This window comes from Phocoena phocoena, chromosome 11, assembly GCF_963924675.1.
Source record: "Phocoena phocoena chromosome 11, mPhoPho1.1, whole genome shotgun sequence".
Taxonomy (NCBI): Eukaryota; Metazoa; Chordata; class Mammalia; order Artiodactyla; family Phocoenidae; genus Phocoena; species Phocoena phocoena.
Genome location: NC_089229.1, coordinates 66,494,513 through 66,517,991, shown reverse-complemented (window position 1 = coordinate 66,517,991; position 23,479 = coordinate 66,494,513). Strand labels below are relative to the sequence as shown.

Sequence of the window (23,479 nt, the reverse complement as noted above, 5' to 3'; positions counted from 1 at the left end):
CCCCTGCATCGGCAGGCGGACTCCCAACCACTGCGCCACCAGGGAAGTCCCTCTAATTAACATTTGATGTCCTGACAGGCTTCAGATTCACATGACAGAGATGACTTGTCTGCCATCGAGGAGTCAATACACGAGAATCACACACAAACACCCACGTTTTTATTTCTCTCAAAGAACTAGAAAGACCAACATTTGCTTTTAAAAGTACAGTTCTGAAATAAAGGATTATCACTCCCAGCAAAGGAGTATTTTTTTAAAGTCCTATGAGGTTGAATGTCTTTATGACCGCCTTTTGTATATCTTGCAAACTAAAACATTTCCCTCTAGGATATACTTTTGACAGTTATCACTTCAAACTCATATAGTACCTTATACCTAGGGTTCTCAAACAGGTTAATCTATCATAGTTGGAGGAGGTCATCAGGAAGACATGACCATAGGTTGGCCCACCAGCTGGACCCAGGCAATGGGAGGCTCTTCACCTCCTCCCGGTCCCTGGAATGTGCATTCTGCTCGCGGTCCTGATCCCAGAAACTGCCCCAAGGATCCAGTCTTGAGATAGTAATGTGATGATCAGACTATCTAGACTGAGCACATGACTAAACCCAGTTCAGGCCTCTATATAAACTTTTAAGATACTGGTGGGCAGGTGCAGAGATCTACTTGTCTTGCAGCTGCCCAAGACAAGCTTTATAAATAAGTTCCCTTGCTTATTAAGCCTGCCAGCTACCAATCTGGGGTGGGCTGCCTCTTTCTTTGGTCTCTCCCTGCCCTCTGTGTACAGGGGTGGGGGGATGGGGATGGCAGTTTCAGATTTCACCTGGGAAGCTCCTGAGGTTTTGAAGCAACAGTTGTATTCAGTAAGAAATCTTTTCCTTATTTAAAAGAGAAACGAGGTTAGACTTATGAAATTGTTCACTCAATGTTTCAGAGTAAACTAGTGCTACAGCTAGTAAGATCCAGAGCTCCTATTTTAGTTTTGGACTATTCTTGTATATTTAAATATTTACTATTGCTAGAGTTATTATAAATTATAATAATTACAAAAGAAAGCATTCAAGCTCTAGAGTTTGATCATATTGAAAGAAATATACATTTATTCACTTTGCCCAAGGAGTGTATGAGGAATATCCAAATGTTTTATAACATTTTCTTTTAAATATAATAAATGACCTTGCCGGAAAAATAATTATTTTATAGTGCTGGGTCTCAAGGAATAATAATCTCAATCATCTGTGAGTGACTGAATGAAATCTCCCACATGGACATGCCTGGCTCAGGACAGGCACTCTGTGCACACGGTTGGATCTGAATCTAGATTCTATTATTTAGGAAAAGTCACATGATCCAGGATTTCCCCTGCTAGATGCCACGACTGAATCAGGACCTAGTAGTTAGAGCGAGATAGCAAATCAATAAACGTCCAAAAGTGTTTAATGTTTCTCACCGCTGCATGTGTCTGACCCAACCCTCAAACAAATATATGCTTTCAGTTACTATTCTTAAATTGTGGGTGATAGTTGGTTGCAGTTAGTTACTGCAATACCTACATTTTACCTGGCTTTGAAGTTCATTAAAAAAAATATAGGGCTTCCCTGGTGGCGCAGTGGTTGAGAGTCCGCCTGCCGATGCAGGGGACACGGGTTCGTGCCCCAGTCTGGGAAGATCCCACATGCCGCGGAGCGGCTGGGCCTGTGAGCCATGGCCGCTGGGCCTGTGAGCCATGGCCGCTGAGCCTGTGCGTCCGGAGCCTGTGCTCTGCAACGGGAGGGGCCGCAACGGTGAGGGGCCCTCGTACCGCAAAAAAAAACCAAAAACAAACAAACAAAAAATATAGCTGTTGAGACTGACGTTTTAATTTCAAGGTAAGCCGTAAGCTTACCTGAACTCATAAATGGTTGGGATCTCAGTTATAATGCTTTAATACTTCAGTTATGGTCAACTGAAGTGGAGCCTTGTCAAAATACTTTTAAGCTAAACAAACACTGAATTTAGCAAATGACATCGAAGAGTTTCTATAATGTATTTAAAATTATTTTCTTATGCTATTCAGGTCTTCCAGGTAATGAGACAGAAAACAGAATGACTCCCTATACATCTTCAATGGCACTTGGTATCTGATATTGGTTATCTTTGTACATTTTTTACTTTCATAAGTGTAATGTAAACTTCTTGAAGGTAGTATGTAATGGGCAATTAATATTCCTTGAATGAATAAATGGACAGGAATCCAACGAGGCTATAGGAGAGGACAGATAAGTGACAGATTTGCTTCTATGTGCACGGTGTAAGGTACACATTTGTAAAATGTAATCCAGCTACGCTTACACAATGACTGGATACACTGAAAAATTCAGTAGTGACAAAAAAAAATACCACTTAGGTAACACATATGCACGAGTGTGTGTGTGTCTGTGTGTGTGTACAGATTACAAACAAATGCAGAGAAAAGTGCTAATAGAACATATATCAAAGTGATAACAGTGATTACTGCCAAGGAGAGGACCGTGATTCCAGGTGCAGGGAGGGCCTTGCACTCTGATGTTTTAACTTTTTAAAAGAGGAATATATCTTTATTATATTACCAGGAACAAATATTGAACTGCTTTCGATCTCCTTTTTCACATTTATAAAATGTGCAGGCAGGATTAGCTGATCTCTAAGCTCTGTATTTCATGATGTACTGTGAACTATTATAAATCATTGCTTGAAACCATTAGACCAATGGGGTATTAAAATCTAAATACCAGCCGAATTGTTTAGCCTTCAGAATAAGAAACTAGAAAGCTTTATTCTACTCTTGTACCAAAACATGGTATATCTGCACAAAGAAAACAACAGGCAATTTCAGGTGTTGCATCCTTGAAAGACAACACAGAGCTGGAATAAGTCTATAAAGGGGATATTAGGAGAATCCAGATGAAAAATGGGCCTCTGAATAAGGAAGAAAAAAAAATCAGTACTAATGTGTTTGGAAAAGAGAAGGTAACTGAAGTACATGACATTCTAAAGTATTCATTTTGATTCAAAAGACATTGTGAAGATGCCTAAAATGTTGTGCTTTTTGATTTAACCAAGTATTCCAAGTATGTGTGCAACAAATACTCGTCATCACTTCTCTAAGGTGTACTTTATCTTTTAAATTCAGAGGTGGAGAGAAGGATGAGATGATCAAGGATAAGGAATATGAGGGCCAGGATATTTGTTGAATACTTGTTCACTAAAAAAATGTGTTTTTAAGCAGCCGTTTCAAAGAGGCATGACCCCATTTAAAACAGCTATAGGAAAATGTCCTGTTTTAAGGGAGAACAGGGGTGAAGTAATGGTCATAGCAGTGTGGAGGCAAGTGTGGCGTAGTAGGTAAGTTGTGTGTGTGTGTGTGTGTGTGTCTTGGATGAGTCTTGGAAATTAATCTAGTCCTCACAATTTACTTTTGCACTATTTCTTGAATCCATCCTCTCTCCTCTCTATTAATGAAGCCCTCACTTCCAGTCTCCTATTATGTTGTGATAGTTTATCTACATTCCTCCTGTTCTCAACCTATGTCAAGACAACTGTTTTTACCAGTTGTGCACAGTAATAAAGTCAAACATACGTTTAAAAAGTCAAATCTGTATCTGTCTGTAATTATAATAATGTCCTTTCTTGTATTCTCATATGCTTGAATGGGATGGAAATGACTGTAGAAAAAGCTAGGGCCTAGGAATTGTACATATCCTTGTATACATGTACATCTATCATTTATGTGACAAAAGAAAAATGGCTGAGAATAACAGCTTTCAGGAAAAAGTCCAAAGTCTTTAACATCATTGATGCCTCTCTCAGACTGGCCTCAATATAGCTTTCTGGCCTCTATTCCTTTTCACCGTCACCCCTGCAAAATGGACTCATTCACAGTGGGCTAGTCACCATCCCCCAAACGTGCCACACGCTTTCATGCCTCTAAGCCTTCCCCACCAACAACTATGAACATTCTTATTTTAAGACGCACTCAAATATTCCCTATTCCATAAAGCTCCCAGACGTCTCCAGGCACAGCCAACACCTCCATCAAACTCCTTGATCACATTGTAGTAGAATTCTTTGTCCACTCTTCCCTCCCATCACTCATGAACTCCAAAACTTTAAGGGAGGCCCTGTACCTTCTTCAAACAGCTTCCTAACTTAGCACTTCTCCTTGCCTGGATGATAGTTTTCCATCAGTGGTAGTTTGAATGGAGATAAAAGAAAAAAAGAGCAACAAAACATCTGGTCTAAAGGGACTCTCCTGTTATTTACAAGATAAGACATTCATTTATGCTACTCTATGAATATTTCCTATTTCAAAAGGACTTCAAGGAGGGAAATCTAATTTTTATCAGGAATACTTCTGTATCAGTCTCTCACACAGGAAATTTTTACAAAATTCTGCAAAAAGATACCTAAACTGTCAAAATACAAATTTCACACTATTAAGGGTCCTCTAAAAAGCATAATCAAATTGAGAAAACGTATGTTTTGCATGTGTCTATCTTAAAACTGAGTTAATGATTAGATAAGAGTATTCTTTCCTTTTTTTTTAATTCAAAGAATTTGTTCATATATTTTTCCTTTACCTATTTGCTCCTGATATCATATTATGGCTATGGTCTTTAATAGCAATTAAATATCTAACTGAAATCTACAAAAGTCTTTGAGGGCCTTAAAAGCCCCTAAATCTCCAAGGAACCCCCAAATTTCCCTTTCTCCTAATACGAAAGGTGGCAAAGTTCACTGGATTCCTATAAATATGCATCATTCTTTGTAACTGAGAGTCTCCAAAACATCCTTCCTTCAGTGGTCTGAGGATCTATTACTACCTGCACAGTGATGAAGTCCCTTCATTTTGCTATATGTGTACTTAACACTTTTTAGTACATCCAGAAAATCCTCAAGAACCCCAAGGAGCCTCTGGTAGATGAGGCAGGAAACCTGTGGGAAAACACTGGTAGAAGATATATAATATGAAGCAACAGTAAATGGATCGGGGATTCCATGAATTCTGGGAAATTATACGGACTCCAAAAAGAAATGGGAACATCGACAAATTGTCTTCTTGGGAGGTACGAGTGAAGAGTGAAGAGTGAAGAAGGAGGATATGAAAAAAGTTTTAGATTCCCAGAGGAATGTTAGGGTGAAATGAAATGAAGGTACCAGCGAATTCTCTGATTTCTGTACCTAGCAATTTTGAAGTGCTTCATGGTTTATTAACAGATCTAGGATGTGGTTAGGTCTACATCTCTTCAACAGAGATAAAAATAGCTGGTCACCATCCTAAATATAAAACTACAAAATAAACCATTTTAAAATATTCTAATTCTTCTAAGTATGGAGAGGAAAAAAATAACACACAATAAAATACACAAGTTATTTTATAATAATTAACTTTAGCAAATTAGAAGCTTAATTAGGCTTGCCTTTAAAAACAAACTTGCAAGTTACTAGATGTATATTAACTTATTCAATAATATATACTAAGCATTATATTGGTTACATGCAATATGGGATTACAAAGAATAGGTAGGGGTCCTTGCCCTGAAAGAGCTCACACTCTAGTGAAGGATTCGGCACCTTTTGTTTTAGACATATGTATTCAGTTTTTAGCAATGTTTAGACCAGCACTTTCCCCTATTTCCCATGGAACTATCCTATCAGAAGGCCAAGTACATTTAGAAAATGGGATATACATAGAGGATAACATAGGAGGATACAGAAGGCCCTAAGAAGTCTTACAGAAAAAAATTTAACTTAACTTGGCATTTCACAAAATTATGTAACTGCATCCTTTATCACCTAGCACCTATAAACAGATCATGGCACTTTAGAAAATGTTGATTTGGGCACACAGTTTAAAAAATGTATTCCTATATATTTCCTAAGGCACTGAAAACACAAACTTTTAACACTTTTCACATTTTCAGAAAATACATGAAAGAGTAAGTTTACAAATTCTTGGGAATTATAAAAATAATTTGAGGGATGGGGTTAAGAGGTAGGAGGGAGAATAACAAACAGAATAGCTTTCCCAGACCATGGAAAACTATCTGTAACTGTAAACTATGGTCTATAAAGACTAAAAATATCCATACAATTTAAAGAACGGGTGATTTAAATACATAATCATTTTACCAAAATCTGTGTTCAGTGAATACACTGTTTAGACTCTTTCAAACAAACATAACAAACTGCAATAAGCTTTACTTATATTCTTAATTACATGTACAGGCAAGACATTACAAGCTCCATGTAAAGTCCAATATGGACATTAATTCTCCATATTGTTAACATTCATTATCTTTCTGCCCTCTTCTGAATTTTAAGTTTGTAACTGATCTTCTCTCTTGATCTAGCTAATGGAATTCCGGTATTTAGGCACTTCTAACTGCTGGTTTAATAAAAGAATCTTAGCAAGATTCAAATGGGAAAATGTACCCTCTTCCTTATAGCTGCAGAAAAGCAGGTAGAATTCTATTCTATATCATAAAATTGCCTTTACAAATACTATTTTTTAAAAAATAGTACTGTCAGAACCCGGATTCAGTGTTGCTATATACTTTGAAAATAACATAACTTTTAATTAAAGTCTGTAATTCTGATTGTCTGATTTAATAATTTGTGGCCTTGTTAATAATATTTAAAATAGCATTCTGATTTCTGAAAGTAATAATAATTTGTGGCCTTGTTAATAATATTTAAAAGAGCATTCTGATTTCTGAAAGTTTCTTTGCAAATTTATTTAAGCCGAGGAAGAAAATCATTGGCACATTCCTTTTCTTGCAAATATATGGTCACATACACATACACACATCTGGTTATGTATGATTTCTTCTTTAAAGGAAGAGTTTTCGCTCTCTCATCTTGTTTAAATTAGTAACAGGTGCTGTGACTAAAACAACACTTGCATATAATATTGAAGAGGGAACTGGCAGCTCAGAAAAAAAATAAATTCGTCTCTGGATATGCAGTCTCTTTTTAACACCAGGTAGTAAAATTTTGCTTTCTCCATATTTTCCCTAGGTGGCAGAAAGTGTTATCCTCACCTGAGATTGTACTTTTACTTCTCAAAAGTCATTAACTTACTGATTCTGCTCAAGCTTTCGGGTAGTTCTTGTAGACAACTGCAAAAACAATAAAGGTTTCCTCACTTCTGGAGGGGCTAAGCTATCTAGCAGCCTTAGAGTCTCTTCAGCTGTGGCTATTACAAAATGTTATTCTCACTAAAGTAAAGCTGTGGTGATTTCTCCTTCAAGGCATCGTTGTTCTTATCTTTATTAACCAACTGGTTTCCTCTGCTAACTCATTCAGATGTTTCTCTTTTTCAAGATCAGGCAGCAAACTAAATTTAAAAATCGAATGAATGAATGAATGATTAAATACATAAATAAAATTCATCCCCCTTGCGAGCCCTCTGCAAATATTCAGGTTAATTATATATATGTGTTGTTCATAAGAATGTGTTTTAGTGATTATTTCCTGTCAATAGGGAGGTCTTGCCTCTGACTTCATCTGATGGTTCTTAACTGGATTATAATTTGTCTCCTTTAAGTACAGCCCAGCTTTTGCTTTTATGCTTTGAGGTTTGGTCCTGGCCACTTCTGAACTGGGTCCAAAGACTACAAAACTTCTAAGGCAGGTTTTCTGCTCTGAAAATCTTTCTGCAAGGAACCTATTTAATCACTTTTCTTGGAAAATAAATCTTTACTTGAGACCTGTCCGTCAACACAAGAGAAACCAGGACGGCTCATTTCTCTTTCACCAAAGAAGACTGGCAAATGACCACCACTAGAATGACAGATGCATGACTGAGCAAGCATGGTGAGGGTTGCTACTTGCTACACTACCCTTCCTGAACTTTCTGGCTTGATTATTGCCTCAATTATAAATTGAGGGGCATCTATTACCAGACTAAGTGAAACTAACTTTACTAAAAACAATGCACCTGTACCTAGGTATTGCTCTTATATTCTTGGCTTTGGAAACTCAAAAATTACAATAATAATACATGCCTTAAATGCTGTTTGTTCTCAATTACCACAAAACACTAAGGGAGAAACTCCTCTGATACCAGTGTCTTTTACCTGAATAATATGTGCCATGTTTGGACAACTAGAGGTAAAAACCTCCTTTAATGTTCAGAGTATAGCACTGGTTTATCACAATAAAATTTGTGGGAAAATATGCAGGTCCCTTCCTTGTATTTAGCAACTGATGTCCCTTAGTTTTTGTACTATGCTGATGGGAAATGAGCTGCTTCTCCTAGGCTGATAAAGAAAATGCTATCTGGCTCTCTGATTTTGTGTAAACCTCCAGCTTTCATCTGTGAGTTTAAGAAAAGGAGTATGATAACTTGCAAAGATACTGATTTCATTGTCAAGCTTACTCACACTCACGGTCAATACACATTTGCCCTGGCTTTGTATCTTCCAGTATTTCCCAGGGGAAAATAGCCACAACATCTGTGAAGCACAGTGGTTTAGAGAAATATTATTCCCAAGTGAGGTTATATATAATCTCAGAAAGATAAAAAATTATTAAAACAAGGTAACAATAAGACTACTTCTCTAACTCTGCTCACTGAGTGATGGCCATTGCACTAAGGTCATATACAATAGAATCCAATAGCTCAGATTTCACCTTAGCCAGCAAAGAAAGGATGTGTACTCTCACTGGCAAGGAACGATGCCCCTATGTTCCTGGCAATTCAAGCTATGTCAAAAAGATGCCAAGCTGCACCAGACTGAGAGCTAGGCTCTATCTACACGGTGTACATGAAAAATGTCCTGTCAGTAAACAAAGGATGTTGCGGCCATCAAGCAATTAGGCACTGCAGCCACCCCCGACTGTGCTCCTTGAAGGGACTGGAGAAAAACAGAATACTAGCCCTAGATAGTTAAGGTATATATCAAAGGAATGATTTCAGTGAGCCCAGACTCTCGCATCTTCCCATACATAGAAAAGTACTAAATTCATTAACTTGAGATGTCTGGTTTTTCTTTAATTAACAGTAATTTTTGACGTTCAGACTACCTGCTTTTTGTTGCAAAAACTCCTATATATTCTGGCTTCTCCGTTTCCTCTTTGGAACAGTCCCTCAGAAGCTGAGAGGCTGTCTCCTGGGCTTAAGTCCTCAGCAAGTCCACCAAATAAAACATAATTTTCAACTTTTATGTTGTGCGTTTTTTTTTTTTTTCAGTTGACAATGGGCTGATAGCCTTTTATAGGGCATTTAGCAGTTATAAAATTGTACAAGGTATTGTAGTGAGGCTAAAAATGTTAGTGTATGTATAGCAGCAATATTTATAAATATGTTATATAAGTTGTAGCTTTTTTTTTAAGTTTTTTTTTTTTTTTTTTTTTTAAGTTGTAGCTTTAAAAGACTCATTACAAATGTTCTTACCTGGTTACTAAACAAGTAGTGCTCATTGGCAAAGAAAGTCTAAGTGATAAGGGGAGTTCCTGTAGATTCTAATTTAAGATAAAGTATTGCCTAAGAAGTCCCAGACCTTATGTTTGAGCTCACTTTTCCCAATAATTCCCTAAAGAAAGGCCTTTTAGCTTATTCTACCGTAATTCCAGTTTGATTTTGCTTATTTTCTGTCACTTTCACTGATCAATGAATTCTGTTTAAACTTTTATACACTACTCTTTAAATAGTAAGTGATTCGGATAAATTTATGGTTTTATGCATATTTGCTTAGCAATTATGATTCTGTAAATTGGATTTTATTAGCAAGACAGAAAGGATGTTTAGTAGAAAAAGCACTGATTTGTGAGCCAGGAGACTTACTGTAAGACGTTTACCTTTTAACAATGAGCTCAATGTATGACATAAATCAACTGCATCGGCCTAATTACTGGAGTCTGAGTAAAGCACATGTTTTCTTTCAAATATGCTCTTTCTCTCTGGTTCAGTAGGGAGTGGGCCAAAGTCTTAACGTATATGTATATGTAAAATATGGGGTGGGGCAATAACCCTTCCCCTCTCTCAAAGACAATGCATGGAATTGTGGACTTTGAATAAGTATGCATACATGATCTACATACCAAAAACAGGCAAAGAAATAATTAACATATTATAATATCCACTGAGCAATTTGGAGTATGCATAACTTAGGGCTGAAGTAGTTTAGCCTTTTTTAAAAAGGTTACACTGAACTGCAATCTGCGGTTAGTAGCCTTAAATTCCAATTAACATACATTGGGCCCTCAGACAAGCTAAAAGAACCTGCTGTGGGATAAAGTAGCCCCGATGAAAGATCTCTACAAAAGCAAGGTCTGGGCCAACTCCTAGGTTCATTCCTCAGAAACTGCAGCAAAGAGCAACACAGAAAGTAAGCACAAAGGAAAACAGGAAGATGGCAGTGTGACCTGGCTATATCATTGGGAAGATTCTGACCAATGTCACCCATGACCACTAAGCACATACTACCATGCTCACAATGGTAATAAATTCATATATGTCCACAGGTATTCTCAATTAGTGAGTTGAAGAATTATAGTAGGGGCCTATTTTGAATAAATTTAATCCCTTAACCATACATTTTCAATAGAGGACAAACTGAAAAATGATTAAAAGCATTTAAACTTTCTTTAAAAATCTACTGTAGTTCTTTAGAAATAGAGTTTTGCTTGTTTGCTGTAATTCTTACAATTTGATGAACCAAAACATTCCTTAACTAAACTTTCAAAATGCCTTTCTCTGGATGCCAACACACACAAAATAAAAACTAGCCCCTGCTGAGGTGATCCTCTAAACTTACTACCTGTCTTTAGAAAATAGAGCTTTCATTTTTTGAATATCACAGGGTCCTTTAAGATGCCCATACCCGCTGAGACCTTCTCCCTAAAAAAATGCAATAAACACATCTTGTTTCACAGGGATTGCGGACTCCTTGAACACTATCGATAGCCCACAAGTTAACTCTCTTATCTAACTGGGAATATACTATTATTTCAAGACTCTTTAGAAATTGACACTGAGAACAAAGATAGGGTAGGAAGGAGAGTTATCAGCTGTGAGCACAAACCCACCCAGGGCGGTGTATTCCTGATAGTACTACTCCTATTTTTGGTGGCCCCCTGCTTTAATGCATCAGAAAAAATAACTGAGGTAAGCAAACGACAGTGTAAAGGATGGATTTAGTTCAGTGGGAAGAGCGCAGATTCCTGCATACCCTAAAGAGGGAAGCTTCTTTTCTATTTCCAGAGGAACAGGAAGACCACCATTTAGCTGCTGATTAACCCTGAGGAAATCTGTCTTTAAACGCGGTTAAAATGAATAGATATTAGATCAGGATCTAATTTCCTATTTATTTAGACTATCAGTAATCACTAATGGCTGTTATTAACATTAGTATTGTTAATAAGAGGGAAATTTGGTTTTAAAAATGTAGCATAATACTCTTAAAATTTTCATCTTTGTTTTAAACATCTGGAAGCATTGCAGCTAACTGCAAAATATTGTCAGTTATTCTGTACCCCTGAAGAACGGTTTATAAGTATTTCTCATGTACATTAAAACACAATGATAATGAGAGTTCTTTTGAGTTCTACATACTACATATTATGTCAAAGAACCATGGCACTTTAAAAAAATTGTTGCCACTCAACTATTGGTTAGAATTTCCCTTGATGTTTAGCAATAAGCCTCAACAATTTACCCTGGCCCTGGTGGTTTTCAGTTTTGATGCTGTACATGAATAGTTTGTGATATGTTTTCAGAGAAAAACCAAAGCTAAATAAATTAAACGATTAAGTTAATACTACTCTGACTCCTATAGTTATGAAGGAAAAACTGTATATAGTTTAATGGAACCTAATTATTACATAGTTTTGCATTTCAGCTTAATTCCTATTTTATTGTTTCACCAACAAGACTGCCAACTCCTTAAGCTTTACAGCTAGTCAAGAATTAAATCTGCATTAAATACAGAATTAATGTGTTTTTGGGGTTTAATTTTTTTTAATTAATAGCAAAGTCCAATGTCAGAAGAGTCAATGTACCAAAAAATTGAAACAGAAAATCAAAACTCATTAAAACAATTCCTGTTTGCTCAGCCGTGTATTTTTTACATTCACTGAACATCCCCTCGTCTTTCCCATAATTAAATTTGACTATTGGAATCATGTTTTTTGTGGATCTGAATTTTCAAAGAATGTGATTTAAACGCTGTTAACAGTTTTACCACTTTGAGTACTACTAATCCTAACATCGATCCTAACAAATGTGATGCTGTTTTGTACACAATTATATTCAACTGTTTATATTCTAAACAGAATTTTGAACGTAAGTCAGTGCTAAACATCCTGCTTAAGTATTATAAATAAAGAACTCTATGGTCTGAATATTTCAACAGAATCTTTTAAAGGTACAGTTAAGGAAAACCTACTACTGGAGGTTTCCTTGAGGGCCAAGTCAATTTCTCTTCCCTCACCTTTTGCCCAAGGTAGGCATTCAACAAATATTTACTCGATGATTTAGTAATCTGCATTGATAAAAATAAACAAATATTTCTTTGTTTTAGTATTTATGCTCTTCTAGTTTTCAGTAGTTACTAAATACCATAAACAAAGTGCTAAACTACTATAAATGGTGATGATACTATAATAAGCACAGTTAGTTTGGGGTCTACTTTTCCTTTCAGTGATCACAATAGATGAAATAAATAAGAACACACAAACGAACACCTTAACAATTTTAAAAATTCAAGATTAGATAATTGACCTAAACAACCAATAGAGACCAACTCCCTCAAAAAGCACATTTGGGACTGCCTCTCCAGAGAATATTATAATTGGCTAAAATTTCATTTTCCAGCTATTATGTCTTATTAAAAAGTCTTTTTTAGTTGAAAATTATCACTTTCGTTTTTTTAAGTAAATTGCACTGAATTTACGTACAAAGCATAACCTCTAATATATATAGAAAAGAAACAACTACAAAAAATCCGCAAGAGGGAAGAGATATGGGAACATATGTATATGTATAACTGATTCACTTTGTTATAAAGCAGAAACTAACACACCATTGTAAAGCAATTATACCCCAATAAAGATGTTAAAAAAAAAAAATCCTCTAAGCACCAGACCCTACAAGGATACATCATTCAGTAACCTGTCAATAGCAGATTCATATCTACATTCAATATCTACATTACAATTACCCTAATCTGCAGCAGAATAAACTATTACCTCATCTTTTAAAAGCTTATTACCAGTACTCCTTTAGTCATTTGAAGGAAAGTCCACATCTACTATTTGGTATTGTAATCAAATGTTCAAATAAGACAAGTTAGTCCACATAAAAAAGTACAGCAGTAGACACAGCCTTAGAGCAGCAAGTGGTGAAAGCGTTCTCACATCTTACCAACAGTTCCTTTCCTAAGATCATCTTTAATGAAATATAAACTTAAGTTAAATAGGCTTCTTCAACCAATTCTTTTAAACCTGGGAGTAACCTAAAATCCAAAATTAATCCAATGAATCAACATACCAATTTCTCAATTAAGTTATTTCAGCTGTTGTAATCATATCTGACATGCTTGATTTGAAATTTGGCATAGTTTTTTAAAGCTACTTAAATGAGGGAATTTTAAATCTCAAAATTTCTAAATAATACTAAAACTGATAATACTAAAACTGATAAGGATCACAGATTTCGTATAAAATAACAGAAACCTCTAATTATGGTGCTCAGGGTTTGCAGTTACTATTAAAAACAACTTTGCATTTTTTCACATCAAAAGGGCTTTGTCTGTCAACATTTCTCATCAGAACAGTAAACTACACTGAGCTTCGACATTTCCACTATTACCCGTAATTTTTATAGGACTATTTTCCATTAATGCTTGAAAACTATGAACTACATTTTATTTGTATCTTATCCGTTTAGAGAATATCTATTGTAAAACTGCCACAGACCTCTAGCAATTTCTTTTTCAGTATCCAACCTGCTCTATGCTGCCCACTATAGGAAATGCAATACGGTACAGAGAAATGTAATACTACGCACTAGGGTTACTATTAGTGCAATCCCATTAAAAATTTTTCCTCTGGGTACTTGGGTATTAAGATAGGGTATTCTTGCAAGAGATACAGACTGAGTAGTGGTATCCAAATTTATTAAATTTAAAGAACATCAGTAGGAATAGACAGCACCAGAAACTATATCTTGGTAATGCATGCGCCAGGAGTAGCAAGCTGGTGCAGCAGGGGATGTGGCATGGAACTTACTGAGGCACAGCCTGCAGAAAGATGCGGTTCTGCACTACAGAGGGAATATGAGGGTCAAAATCAACATAAACAAAACACCTCAAAAAAATGTCATGCAAAATACAAATGACTGCAGTAACTGGAAAAAAAAATTGGAATAAACTATTCGTGTAATGCATACTTAAGTTTCATAAAACGAATCTCTTTTCTTAAAATTTTACATTCCTCTTACAAGCAAATGCCGTTAATAGCTTACTTTGGCCTTACATTTTTCTAGCCTTGGGGAAATCGAACCATGTTGTAACCTGATAAACACCAAGTTTTATGTTTTTGTTTTCTCTGACTAGAGCATATCCAAAGTGTTCTGATTTTAAATTCTATCCATCAAATATGCTTTAGGACTCCATTTTGAAGACGACAGCTTCTCCTTTTTTCTCGGAGTCGATTGTCCCGTTACACATCACATTTTAAATGTTAATAAAAAAGGCATTAAAACGTTAGAATCACACTCCAGGTCTTTAGCCTTTTCTATCTGTACTGCAAAGCAAAACACATTATTGTATACACATGTGTGTATACACATGAACATACATTGACAGCAAACAGTCAGTGGCTCAAAAGTGGCAACCTCCCCTTGAAAAACAAAAATATAAAATGTCATCCCTCCATTCTGCCCTTCGAATGAGAAATAAGGCAACCAGGTTTGCCCACTGCAGAGCTGGATACTAGAAAAGGCATTCTAACGTTTAACCTGAGACGTGGTTAAAATATACAACCCTAGGTCCCGACTCGGACGACTTAAATTTCAGTGTACGTGCCTTCGTTCCCACTCCTGCCCCAGTAGCACCATCCAGGGCCCGGGTCCCGACGGCGACCACCCGGCGCGCCCGGGCTGCGGGCAACCGCGAGGACCGCCCGCTCCGGACAACCGGGCACCCGGCTCAGGCCGACCGCGAGGCCCCGGAGCAGGGGCGTCCGGGGCGCCCGATGCCCACGACTCAGGCGAGGGGTCCCGGCGGGGCTGTGGGCTCTGGCATTTAAAAACTACCGAAAAGTCTCGCTGCATAAGTGACGCGGCGGAAGCCACCGCCGCCGCTTCACGTCGCCCGGTCCCCTTTCCCTCGGAGCGGGCCGGGCGGCCCAGGCGACCCTCGGGGAGATCGCTGTCAGCTGCCGGGAACGTGGAAGAGCAACCAAAGCCACCAAGGCGCCGCGGCAAGTCCCCGGAGCAGTCAGCCGCAGTTTTCCCTTCTCTCCTTAGTTACAAGTCTCCCGGCAGTTTCGGGCGCATCCTTCGGGAAAATGGAAAAAGGGAAAAAGCGTGGAGGTGCTACAAGTCGCTGACATTTTCCGTCGAAGGAGATCCCCTCGGCTCCATCCCTTAAGCAGGATTTCCAAACTCGGATGCATCCTCGATGGAGGCATTCCATGTTGACAGATCTCTCGCCTCCCACAAAATGGGGCGGAGGAGGTGGCCGCTGTCTCCTGTATGGGCGCCGCCATTTTGTGAGGCGGTGGCGGCGGCGGCTGCGGCGCGGAGGCAGGAGCTCGGGGTGTGTGTAATGGTTGAATAGAATGACCCCCTCTAGGGAATCCCCGGCGCTGACAGTTACGTAAGGGGCTGTGCGCAAGTGCGGCGTTTAGGGAATCCGCACAGCTCGGGCCTCGCGGCTCTGCGGCCCACATCTCCACCACCCCTAGGAGGACCGGTGGGGGAAGGGACAGATGAACTGGTCTCCCTCCTGCTCCGCCCCCCCTCGCCTCCGGCCCCGGCCTCGCTCCTCCAGTCCCCCGGCTGGGTCTCCGCCCCTCACAGGCTTCCGAGACACTTAGTGGCCCTTGGGTGTCAGGAACTTCCTAGCCACAGCCTTATTCCAACCGCATTTAAGAGACAAACTTTACTTGGGAAAGAAATCCGTTTCCTAGAGTGAGCACCGGAAGCATGCCGGACTGTATTACATAATTCTTTTCACCACCAAATAAATGGAATCACTACCTGAAATAACCCAGCCAGACCTTTACTAGCCTGTGACCTTGGGTGTTGGTGACTTTGCCCGTAGTGGCCATCGCGGAAATGGGAATAATGATACGTTTCACATCCCGTGAAGCTTAATTAACATTTGTAGCAAAGGGCTGACTGCAGCACCTCTTGTAGATGCAAACTTGTGGTTGTATTTGTTGAGATGTTGCGTCTCCCATTTAAACAGCCTTTTTTAAGCTTCAAATATATCGCATTTAAGACACTTGAGAGAAAGCAAAAACATAAGGTTTTATTCAATATTTGTTTTAAGCGCACTATCTTTAAGATACCTTAATATAAAAATATAAACGTTAATTATTATCGTCAAAGTTCAAAAGATTGCTTCCCAACCAGTTTAATTACTGTTTGCATAACTCAACATAATAATCTTGTCTGAGAAGTGAAACCAACCAAAGTCAAGATGAATTAAGAGCATGACTCTATTTCCACAGAACTAGGACAGGCAGTTCACATTGTATTTAATTTATAGTTTGCTAAAGTTAGTTCGTGGATAATTCATGGAAAATGTGCTAACCAGGCCCCCAAATACTAGCACAAGGCTCAGAAAAGCCGATTCTTTTAGACCTTAAAAGAAAAAAAAAAAGGTGACAGATTGACTTTATTCCGATCAGTGAATGATGCGTAGCGTGAGGAGCTGCCCCTCTGGGATTCCTTTCCCTCCCGAGCGCCACACCGGTTCTGTCGGGCGGGCGGGGATTCCGAGGCGGCCCTTCCAACAGCCGGGCCGGGGACGCGAACATCGCCTCCACCCCTAACCCTGGAACAACCGGTAGTGGCCGTTTCCCCGCGCCTCCCCCCTTTCCGCCGGCTTTGTGTGCGTGTGAAATGTGCGGCACATTGCAGATGAACCCTAAGCCCGGCGAGCCGAGTCTATTGTTCCCCGCGAGGAGCTGCCGGGGCGGTGTGGAGCCCGGCGCAGTGCCGCGGCCGGCCCTCGGGGGTCGCTGTGCGGCGCTGGCTGCCCGGCCGTGGCGGCGGCGCCGGAGGCGGCAGAGAGGGAGGCTGGCGGGGAGGGAAGCGGGCAGCCGGCGCGCAGCGGCTCTGCTGCCGCCGGTGCCTTCTGCCCGGGGACGCCCCGGCCGCGAGGCCGCGCGTGAATGTGTGCGAGGGCCCCGCGGAGCTGCGGCCGGAATACACGCTGTCACCCCGCTTTCCACAAACCACCACACAGACCTCCCCCTCCCCACCCCCAGCCCCGCCTGCCCCAGCCCCGCCGCCGCCGCCGCCGCCGCCGCCGCCGCCGCCGAAACTCTCGGGCCTCCGGCCGCCCCGGCCCCTCACCGTCGGCTCGCCTTTCCCCTCGCCCGTTCGCGCGCCCCCGGCAGCAGCACCATGTTGAATCGCGTCCCCGGGCCGAGCCGCCTGGGCCGGCGGCGCTGAGAGGCGGGCGAGAGCCGGGCCGCGGGAGGGAGGGAAGGAAGGGGTGGGGGCCGCGCTCGCCCCGCGGCTTCGCGCGGATCCGGCAGTCGCCTGCCCCTCTAGTTTCGCTCCGATTTCTTTAAACTTTTTTAGAAATTCCCCTCCCTCCTTCCCTCCTCTCCCCTTGGCCTCCTGCTCCCTCCTTCCCCTCCTCCTCCTCCTCCTCCCCCTCCCTCCCTCCCTCCCTGCGCCGCCGCCGCCGCCGCCGCCGCCGCCGCCGCCACCGCCGGCCCATGACTGAGCCCCGCCGCCGCCGGCCGAGGAATGGGCTCCGGGCTCTGGTAGGAAGCGCAGGGAGCGGAGGGCGCTTTTAAAACACCGATCTGGGTTTTTTTAAAACCTCCTTCGAAAAAATAATGGCAAACTCGACGGGGAAGGCGCCTCCGGACGAGCGGAGAAAGGGACTCGCTTTCCTGGACGAGCTGCGGCAGTTCCACCACAGCAGAGGGTGAGAGCAGAACCGGGGGGGCAGCGCCGGGGCGAGCCGGGGCGAACGGGGCTCTCCCGCCCGGGCCGCCGCGGGGTCCCAGCTGACAAGTGCGGGGCTTTCTCTCTCCCGCAGGTCGCCTTTTAAAAAAATCCCTGCGGTGGGTGGGAAGGAGCTGGATCTTCACGGTCTCTACACCAGAGTCACTACTTTAGGCGGATTTGCGAAGGTGAGTGGAAGTTTTAATTTGTATTTCCCTCTCACTGGTCTCCTCCAAAAAGTCTCCTTTGACCCCGGAGTGGGCGCTCGGGGCCGGGGGGGTGGCCCGCGGGGTTCAGAGGCGTTCTTTTCGCTCCCAGCCGGTGGCACGGAGGCGGACGGCGGCGGGGCTGTTTTTGGCCTGGTGGCTCGCGTGCGCGCGGCGGGCGCGGGGCTCGGCGGGCGGGCGGCCCGGCGCCGGCTCGCGCCCTGCCCGGTGCCCGGCCGGCCCGGCGGGGTCTGAGCGCCGCGGCGGGGAGTGCGGGCGTGCGGGGCGCCCGCCCGAGCCCCGCGCCCGCCCCGCGCCCGCGCCCGCCCGCTCGCTCGCTCGCGAGTCAGCTCTGCCGCCGCTGCCGCTCTAGCACAGGCGGAGACACAGAGACACACAGACTCTGAGAGCAGTTTTCGTGCAACTCAAAATTAGCGCGGGCAGGTTTAACATCGATAATCGGCTGCGAAATGATCCCGGCAGCCGGGGGCACAGCCTCGGCCCCTTCGCTCTCGGTTTATACAGCTAACAAAAGAAACCAGGACCTGTCTCCAAATAGCCATCTTAGGCTTCAAGGCTAGGCAGAAGCTGTAGGCCTCAAAGAAGGGCCTATGGAGATGGATAGATCTGGGAGAGGGATCGGAATCGGCCCCGGCCCCGACCCCCCCAGAACCTGCGGACGTCGCTCTCCGGAACAGTATTGATCCTTTTGAACTTTTTTTTTTTTTTTTAGTGTAAACGGACCGCGTTGAGATTTAAAAGGGGGCGACAGAGGGACTTGCGATTGGTTATTGTCCGGGCTTCAAAAACAAAACAAACCCACCAACCCCCCCCCGCCCCCCCAAACAAAACAAGTGCTCTTAAATACTGGGCTCTCTGGTGAAAACACGGTGATTCAAGCAGCCCTTGCTTAGTTACTCTTACGGATCGAGCCGAATCACCCACTGATGCCCGAGGTATCTGCAGATCTCTGTAGAATGGGTATTTATTTCAGAGTTAGGTTAGAGTTTTCTTGAATTGTGCACGTTCAGACAAGTGTGGCTGTGTTTTTAACAGGTTTCTGAGAAGAATCAGTGGGGAGAAATTGTTGAAGAGTTCAACTTTCCCAGAAGTTGTTCTAACGCTGCCTTTGCTTTAAAACAGTATTACTTGCGGTGAGTAGTAGTGACTCTTCCAACAGTGTTTGGGAATAAGGGACTTATGGGGAGATTTGTTTTAGCAAAAAGAAAAAAAAAATCCCCAAACAAGAAACAAACCTTGCACACCAAACAGTCTAAACTTCTGTTAATTTCAGTCTGAGAAACATTATCCGTAAAGTGAGATTATAATAAGGTGAAAGTTTTCCTCACCTGTTTTAGGATTGTTTACATTTTTCATACAGAATCATTACAGGTGACACCCCACCCCCATCTTGGTAAACATTCTTTGGTGACATTGTTATTGATTGTCTGATATCCACAGAGGGGCAGAAGGGTGATGCTTAGTAAGAGTTAAGATAGTTAATGAAACTTTGTATCCCTTGGGAAATTTTTTTCTTTGTTTTGGAAACTCCTTTGCCTTTTAAAATTCTGACTTTAAGATTTTTTTAAAAAATGAAACCTCTGTGTGGAACCGTGTCACTGAGTAGTTTTTCAGTAGAATATTTCTGCATAGCATAGCATGTTGGTGCCTTAAGTGACCAGGATTGTTTTTAAAATATATATATACATATAAATATATATATAAATATTTTTTTTTTGAATTTTTGAATGACTTAAAAAGCTTTAATAGGACTGTTATCTATTTAGGAAAATTAGGGATACTACAAAATAGAATACTTTGATTTGGATTTTCTTTCATTCTTCCCCTTCTATTTTGACTATTTATTTGACAAAGTAAATTTCTTATTTAGTTGGCATGTGATACAGTTTAGATATATATTTTGTGATTCAGCCTTAATTTTTTCTCAGTTTTTCTCCTAGAAATATTTTTATATTGTAAATTATTATGAGGTCATCTTTTATTTTTAATATTTATTTTACTTACCCATAAAGCCTCTTTGGTTGGTGTTTGTTATTTAAAACTAAAACAATGCTCTTCATATTTATTGCTTTTTAATAATGATGTTATAGGATGGCCTTTTAGGTAATGTGGCTTCTACATAATTTGAGTTTGGCATTTATCATTGCTCCAAATGCAATATCCAGATGTACATATTCTGTGTTATGTTCAGCATTCTGGAATAGGAAATGCAGTAATTGCACAGGTGTACTTTCTGTTGGCTATCTTAGATTGACTTCAGGCTTGAAGCTGAAGAGTTTGCAGAACTTTGTGAGTAGTTACTGAGTTACACAGAAGTCTAGAAAATATTAAATATGGTTAGTTGTTATCTCTTGTGAGGGTGTGATGGCATGTGTCAGAGTGCATTTTAAAATAAAACACTGAAACAAAAAACAAAGTAAAACAAAATTAACCTTCAAAATTGTTGATTTAGTAATGTGGTGAGAAGTAGAAAATTTTTTATTTATGGTGATACTTATTTGCTCATTTTCATTTATAATATTGAGGGGAGTACTGTTAATACATGTCCTGGTTTTCTGGTAATCAGTTTGAACCCTTTGGATTTTAGACCGTTTAAAATACATGTTAAGTTATGCCTGATATTTATTGGATGATTGATTGATTGATTTTAATATCCAGAAGGTACTGTATGATATATATGTTTCATGGGATGTGTGTTTTTCTGAAGAGTGTACATTCATACTAACAGAGCTTTAGCATAATCAAATGGCTAGACTCCCAGTTTATTGTAAGTTACATAAATATTGTTTTTCCAGTTGTGATTTCTATCTTGGGATCTATCATCCATTGATGATACTGTTTTTAACTATGTAGTTTCAGGATTGTTCACAACTCTATATTGTTCTCGGGTCAGTTTGAGTTTTATGCTCTTATTAGAAGCTACATTTTGAACTATGTCCTTAGCTAAACTTGTTTTTCCTCCATATGTCACTCTCCAGGTTTGTTTTTGTAGGGTTGTAGCTAGGCTACTAGGAAAAAAGTTGAAGTATTTGTTTTGGAAAATAAAACCATGTGAAGATTTGCATGGCTTGTAAAGAAATACAAAAGAAATATGCTGGTCAAAAATTGGGTACTACCAACCTTGGAAGATTTTTTTCCATAGTGGTGTAATATTGCACAGTAAGAGGACATGTATTATGATGGGTTTTACACCTTCCTCTGAAAAATCTTAACTGGCAGACAGGATGCCAAACTTTCACAGTAATTCTGTTACTTAACCATGAGTGCCTCTTCATAGTAACCAACAGTAATCAAGTGACTTTGTAAGTTCCTTCTTTGATATGTCAAATTGAGTATCATGGTTTCTGCTGAGTAGATAATGCAGTGTGTTTTATAAATCACAGGTGGACTAATTTTTTTTTTAAATGAACTGCTGTTTCATTTGACTTACTGTAAGACTGTCATTACATGTGTTCTTGTTTAGAAGTTTAAAATTTGCTGACATTCCTCTGTAGTTAGATGGGTAGCTGTTAGCCTGGTATTTTATGATATATTTTCATGATATTGCAGACATTTAAATAAAGAAGAGCAAACTAATATGCTGGCCATTGTAACAGACATAGACATCAAATATAGAGACTTGAGTTTAGTGGTCTGCCAAAAGTTAGTTTGATTGTGTCAGACATACACTTATTCAGTTGTAGATTGTCTACAAAAATTTCTCAAAGTCTAAAATTGAAAATGCAATTGATTATTTGTTTTAACATTGACAGTTAAGTTTTTAAAATAAAAGTGCCTACTGATAATGTGTAAAAGTACTATATTTAAAGCTTGGATATTACTCATCTATTATGTCTATGTATTTTGTTTTCACTTAGTTCCATTCTTGGCATGTACATCACAATATATTCCACAGATGTTCATTATTAGAATATCTTTATAAGTATGAAAGGATAAGTTAATAATTTCCCACATTTTGTAGATGAAGAAGTTAAAGTGCAAAAGTATCTAAATGGCTTTAGGGGCATTTGTTAATTGGAAAAAAAGTTGTATTCTTGATATGTGTTCAGTAATATTTAATCAGTCTATTATGAATTCACTTTGTTAGTCAAAGTGATTTTAAGAAATTAAAATATAATTGGAAATTACTTATGGTTAAATTTACGCCTGAGTGTATTTATACCCAGTGTGTTCCATATTTACTCAGTTAATTTTATATTTTCATTTTGTTTTGGTACTAAGATTGGGGACAATTTACTCCTCTTACTTTTTGTTAAGAATTTGAAGCCTTGGTATGAAGATTTAGGTAAATATTTCAAATACTTAGTTGAAGAATTTTGTTTTAGCTTACTGATGCCCATAGTACAGCTATAGTCAAGGTTAAGTTGATGTTTCCATTATAAAACTTGTTTTTTGAAAAAGAGGTGAAATACCTTGGACATAAAAAATTTGTTGTACAACACTGTATGTTACTGATTTTCTTATAAAATGATTTTTTTACATGTACCTACCTTTGGAATAGTCAGAAACTTAATTGTAGAATTGTACCCGCTATAGTGAATTTTCAGTTTCATTGTGAATTTATTAATTTTTTTCCCCCCTTGGTGGATGAAGCCCTGCCTTAAGTTATACCAATTAAAGTTTATATTTATCAGGTAAATAGAATGAATACACTTGTGTGCTGGGTGGTTAGTGTCTACCATGTAGATCACTTTTTTTAAGAGAAAGCCTTTTATGAATCACTTGAGGTTAAATGAAAGAATGCTTTAAAATTGTAATAAATAAGTAAATAAAGTAATACATTGAGTTTATGTATCAACAGAATTGATAAATGGAGATTGCTCTCCTTATTTAAGGAAGGAAAATAAAAGTAATATGAAGACTGGAAAAAAATTGTATCTAAATAAATTATTCGTATATGCATTTTAAAATTAATTATGTAAACTGTAACCTTTCATTTTGAACAAACCTGATTTTGATATCTTCTCATATTCTGTTACAGTTTAGAGGGTGTGCAAACTTGTTGAAAGGAGGAGTGGAAAGTAGAAAAAGTTGAAAGACTTATGAGACCTCAGCTAGGTTAGTGTTGTGTCTTAGAAACCATGTTTTAAATAGC

General features: G+C 39.8%; 1 protein-coding gene across 1 annotated transcript in view; it reads left to right on the top strand.

The window, feature by feature from the left end:
* Nucleotides 1–18,045: 18,045 nt before the first annotated feature.
* Nucleotides 18,046–23,479, top strand: part of ARID2 (AT-rich interaction domain 2) — a 168,911-nt gene continuing 163,477 nt past the window's right edge. The window contains exons 1-3 of the mRNA XM_065887190.1: nucleotides 18,046–18,137; nucleotides 18,252–18,345; nucleotides 19,420–19,517. Coding sequence (XP_065743262.1) covers nucleotides 18,046–18,137; nucleotides 18,252–18,345; nucleotides 19,420–19,517 — 284 coding nt within the window. The remainder of the gene's footprint in view (nucleotides 18,138–18,251; nucleotides 18,346–19,419; nucleotides 19,518–23,479) is intronic.